Genomic DNA, 6,000 nt, shown 5'->3' on the forward strand with positions numbered 1-6,000 from the left:
GCGTAATCTATGTATTGTAGTTTTGTTGCTGATATGTCATTGCATGTACTGCGTGGTATACTTGTCTGTAAATATGTAAGTACGTATGCCTGTTATGTTTGTAATGTACCTCTGCTAGTATCCCACTGTATATGTATCATATATATGTCTGTACATAATTATTTGTGCGTTTATGTCTGTATTGTATCCACTGTGAGTTATGTGTATTGTGTGCGCCAACACCATGGCCTTAGCGGCCGTTCTTGGGCACTAATAAAAATTATTATTATTATTAATTATTATTATTATTATTATTATTTCCACATTATATACCACGCAGTCGCACCTCGTACGCTGATCTCGCGATAACGCTACCACTAACCTTCTCTTTTTCTATCTTCCGATCTTCTTTCGATACAAACTGCAAACTTTTAAATAAACGCACGTAAGCTTAAAATTATAACACGATATGGGAAGATGCCGCTCAGTTATTAATCATTCTGTCGAGGACGGAACTTTAAAAAAGAAAAAATGCGGCGAAAGCTAATCCCAAAGATTATAGTATCCCTTACTCAGCCGAGCATGTAAATTTGTACCGCATTAGCCTCATTAATATTATTGTTATTACTACCTCTTTTTCCAGGCGTCTGGGATTGAGTTGGCACTTTCCCTAACCCGTCATAAAGGAAGGTGGTGAGGAGGAAAGCGTAATTAAGGAACATATCGAACGATATGGTGCGTGATTAATGACTCCCGGGGTTCCTTCAGGGTCGAATTATTGCGCGTTTTCTTTCGATTGCCCTCGTATCGTTACCTTCAGAGATGTTCTTCATCCCAAAGGGCAGTGATAAGATTACAAGCGCAACGAAGGAATGACGTTTATCTTTTTTGCGAGTGTGGAACGTTCATTTGAGAGATGCTTTAGTAGACGCGAGGTTTGCGGTGATTCTCGATGTGAACTCTTATGTGAGAGTTGAACTTGTTAGCAGACATGCTTTTGGCGGGTACCTTCTATTGTCAGTGTCCTTCATTAAGGTGCTGTTAGGAGTGTTGAAAAGTTGTTCCAAGTGTTCCTTAGTGCCCTTGCGTAATTAAGCAGCGTTGCTGGGTTGAATTTTGCGGATGTCGGGAAGGGAAGGGGATACACGAGACGCTCTGCCTGCTTACACTGACGGCGACATTGCTAAGGGAAAGAGAAAAAGGGACGAAGGGAAAAGAGGGGGTGATAAGGAACATGCTCAGGTGACGACACAGCACCAGGACTCATAATTCGTAACTGACCAATACAAATTGATGGCTGCAAAACTAAAAGCATCTTTAGTCATTTTGGGAACAAATCCATGAAATTTTATGTGAAGTTTAGGTTTTTCAGTGCTGGGATGTAAAAATCAGGCTCAGCGGACTAAAATAGGGAGTTAATGTAACACCGGATATGATGCAATCAACCTGTAATTACTCCACCAATTCACTCCTCTATTTCTGAAAGTGTAGGTAGTGCTTCTAACACCCCATTGACATCTAACACACGCCGACAAGGAATAGCAAGTCGGCTTCTGCCTGGCTGACCTTTCCTTTTTGCCTGCTTTTTTTTTTTTGTAATAAACATATCCCCTCCCCCCCCCCCGACATGTCGCGCGCTTAACGAACCCGTTTAACCATTTCTACGCATTGTAATCCTGGAATTGCTGCGCAAAGAAAGCGTTGCTCACCTCGTTCGAGCCTTTGTGAACGTTCGTTAACCTATAAAGAGAGCCTCTCGTGAAACTCAACCATCAAAACACACGGCGTTAATACACACCCATTAATAACTATTAACCGTACGCACATAAAAAAATAGCTCAGAGCCGAGAGAAAAACAACGTCGACAGCAGAGATGTTTATGCCCGTATAGGCATACATTTTAATCTCCTTGCCCAGTGTTCCCGCGTAAAACCCCGTCGGCAGTATATACAGCGACCCCTGGGAAGAGCAGTTATAAAGTGGGCGGTCGCCGCCGTCAACGGCAGCTCCTTCAATGAACGACTCATAAGCACGCCACGTTAATATGGAGCATCAATTACGCCCGCTCGAGATTGTATAAGGTGCTGGCATGCAAGTTAAACGACACGAGCAGAGCTACTACGTGGGGAAACCAGGGACAAGTGCCACGTCAAAGAGTCGGGGAGGTTTCATTCAAATGGTGGATTCTGTGTAAGAGACACGCACGTGCGCTACGGTAAGGTGGGCTTCGCCACATAAAGCGTCATGATGAGGGAAAGCACGCTTTACAGGCGGTACACATCGTGTGTTTCGATTGGGGAAAAAGCTAACAGCGACTGTTTGACTGTGACAGACTAATAGTTTCTCTTCATGTAGATCTCTTCTTGATAGTTTCTCTTTCTGTCTTGTCACTGGCGCCCTATCCTGAACTGTGAATCTCATTTCCTCTCGTCTTCTCGCTTTTTCATATGTATATAGTCTCCAATGTGGTCTGTACATATTAGTGTCTAGTGTACGTATTTAAGCACCTACGGGGGGGGGGGGGGGATATGTTTAATGCGAGGTAAAAGAAAAAAGCACCTAAATATGCCTATATCCTAACCCTATACCTATACCTGCACCTATAACCTAAATAAGCACCTACGCATACCTTATGCGTATCTAATCTTGTAGCTACGTGCGTAAGTTTATAGTTAGTGTATATAGTGTTGTGTAGCTATTGTATAGCTGTTGTATAGAAAATATTGCATTGGAGTAGAGGCAGTCCCAGCAGCGCAACCAGCCAATCGGTGATGTTGATAAATGTTCTTATGACAGACTGATAGCTGACGTTTATAGTGCGACAACAACATTATTTTAGTGGTAATGGGTGAGGTGGGGGGGGGGGGTTCGGTGCCAGATGTGACACTCTACCCGACACTTTCTTCTTCACACTTTTGCACCGAAGCTTCTCGTTGGAAAGATTCCAGTAAATATTATGTCCATCGAACGTTGGGTATTCTTTCCATTAGAAATCTTCAGCATACCCTTAACACTAATCCCTTCACATTTACTATCACTCATGTTTCGGCTTCTAATCAGTTTTAGCACATTGCGGCATCAATTCCAAATAGTTCAATTACACTCATTTTGGAAACGTCATCCACTTTTACAGCGCAGTATTCAATTGCCTTCCCTTCGTCGTTCTATGCTTCATCATAAACATCGCAACACTCACCTACACGTGAATGCACCTCCTTCTCATAACGCTTCGTTGACCCTCGGATAGAGATATAACAGTGTGCTTATACGATAGAATTCTCTTCTCGCGATTCGCTCTTCTTCCTTTCCGCGTCAAGGAAGTACGTCTTACCGCGAACGAATGAACCGAATGGCAGCCCTTTTCTCTCTCTCTCTCTCTCTCTCTCTTTCCTTCTTCTTCTTCTTCTTCTCTCCGTAGCGTGACAAATGCCGTCGCACGGAAAGAGCATGTATCAGGCGTTGTTGCCCAGTCCCCAAGTTCCTCGTAAAACAAAAAAGAACGCTGGCCTCTAGCTCACCTTCGCGTTGTATATCTAGCGTGTGGACTAAAAGGATGTGTCATGAGTCGCAGCGTGCGTTCGGAAGTGGTGAAAGTTATTTTTTCCTGTTCACTGGCGAGTTAGTGTCAGGGATAGTTTAACTCAATATAAAAAGCAATCGGTTGCTTCGGGAGACGACAGCAAGCGGTGAACAGGGTTATCTGTCACTTGGGATAGAACGGAGCAGGTTAGGCGACGCACATAAAGAGTGCTACGTATACCCAAGCAGCACAACATCTTGGCCCAATATTGGGCCGATATCGGCAATACTGGCCCAATATCGGTCCAGTATTAGACCAGTGTTAGCCAGGTTAGCCAGTATTGACAATATTTAATATTGGGCCAGTATTGGGCAAATATCCAATATTTGGCCAGTATTGGGAAAATATCCAATATTGGGCCAGTATTGCCAATGTTGGACCAATCTTTTGCCAGTACCTGGCGTTTGTGTGTCTCTCACACAAGAAAACAGGAAGGAGAACATTATTCAGGCCGTTGAAACGCAAAAGAGAGGGGGGAAGGAAGAGCAACTTTGAAGCGAGAGGGATAATGCAAGCTAACTTGTTTTTGCATTGTGATTGAAAACTCTACCATGAGGTTTGGATTGAATTTTTAGCCTAGTGAGTTGTTGAGCCTGGGGAGATGCCGAAGGACGACAAACAACCATACAGTACATGGCTTATCCAATGAGCCGGGTGCTGTATGTTTGTGCGTAAGTGTTCGGTATTTCCTCAAGCTCAAGGTCCACGTTTCAATCACAACGGATAACACTTGTTATTTTGTACGCAACAGCTACAGTACAGCTTTACATATTCAGCAGTGTGTGGTTTAATATACTTGTATCGCCGAGTTCATGGTGACCCTGGTATAGATGCGAGCCATTAAAAAATGGTGACGGTGTGGAATGCTATGACGTATGTTATGCCTTGGGATGTCATTTCTGTTTCTTTTTTTCCTAATTTGCAACCCCTGTTTCCTATGCTAGCGATGAAATTCGTTCTTCTTTCTCAGGAAACACGGATAAAACAGTTTACAGAATGACTTCGTATTTAATTTTTCTTTGCAGTCAAATAAGGACAACGCTTGTAACACTTTACAAAAAAAAAACGTAAAAAACAGCGTCGTTAAGTAAACTGCAAATACCTTTTGAGCTTTCTTGAGCAAAGAAACTTTCTCGAACCTCTATATTCGTGGTCACGAAGTACTTTCTTTTTCACTGCTCGTGTGACGCCTGTTTGCACTTGACTGTTGTTTTTACCGGGAACGTGCCATGTGCGAAGCTCAGCAGAAACCACTTTTCTATCGCCCGTTGTTAAACCGAGAGCATAAGCGGTTTAAGAGGGTGTTAGGAGAAAAACGCTGAGCTGTTACTTTTTTCTCCAGTAGGTGTCGACGCGCGAAATTATGTGAACCGGGTCGTGGGCAAATATTTATACGTATTATGAGACATGACAGAATATCGGAACAGTGACACTGACAGCCGTGAGAATTGCGTACTTTTTGTGGCAAACATTTGTATTGAAAAAAAAAAAAAACTTTTGATGTAGTCCTAGTTCGAGACAGTACATCGAGGAATATCCTTGAAATATATAAATTATTTGGTTGCTTTGGTAGAATAAGTTACGTTTCAAAGTCTACTTAATATAGCGTGACGAGTGCAACAGCATGACAAAACGAAAGTGTTAGCTAATGGCACGCTGACGTTCTCATATATACCTCGTAGTTTTTTATACAGTTTTATTCATGTCTGGTTCAAAAAAAGGACAACATAGTATAAATGCGAGACTGCTAGGACAAGCGAGCATACATTCTAGAATTAAGACACGAGAAAATAGAACCCGAATATCGCTGACAACGTCACCAACCTTTATGTCGGCGCCCGGGAATCGCAGACACCGTTTCGAAAGTTAGCAGAAGACACAGAAGCAGAAGGCTGTGAGCAGACGACAGCGCACACATCAAAGCAGACGGTGTTCTCACACCGGGCATTTCGATGCCTTCAGTGACCCAGAGTGCAACCGGTGGGAGCTGAATGTAACCACGAGCGGTTCCCCGGATGTGTGCGCGTGCGAACGCATGGTATGACTCTACGCGTTGAACGTGCGCGCCTACGGTGTCGTTCGGAGGCTGAAAGAACGGCGCTGCGCTAAGGCCGCCACCAGGGTGCCCCCGCCGGCCGCTGCACATTACGGTCGATAGGGGGCCCTCTCTTCCGCGCTATCGCAGAATCGCGGTGGCCAATCACGTTTGACGACAGATATCGTTGTGGATTGACGCGGAGAAGGGTTGAGGATAGATATGACACTGGAAGGAACGGGACGGATTTCAGGGCTGAGCGTTTTCGAAAAGCAGACGACAGCATTTTTTACTTTTTTTTTATGTTGGAAGAGGCTGAGGGCGCGTGGTGGGATATGTGATGGCAGGAAGGAAATGACTTAGGCAGTGGCGAAAAAGGAGAAAAGGCGGATAACCTTAGAGTGTG

General features: G+C 44.0%; 1 protein-coding gene across 1 annotated transcript in view; it reads right to left on the reverse strand.

The window, feature by feature from the left end:
* LOC135370552 (uncharacterized) overlaps window positions 1–5,669 on the reverse strand; it is a 31,822-nt gene extending 26,153 nt beyond the window's left edge. Inside the window, exon 1 of the mRNA XM_064604334.1 lies at window positions 5,384–5,669. Coding sequence (XP_064460404.1) covers window positions 5,384–5,507 — 124 coding nt within the window. The 5' untranslated portion in view covers window positions 5,508–5,669. The remainder of the gene's footprint in view (window positions 1–5,383) is intronic.
* Window positions 5,670–6,000: the final 331 nt, after the last annotated feature.

The sequence above is a fragment of the Ornithodoros turicata genome, chromosome 10 (genome assembly GCF_037126465.1).
Source record: "Ornithodoros turicata isolate Travis chromosome 10, ASM3712646v1, whole genome shotgun sequence".
Lineage (NCBI taxonomy): Eukaryota > Metazoa > Arthropoda > Arachnida > Ixodida > Argasidae > Ornithodoros > Ornithodoros turicata.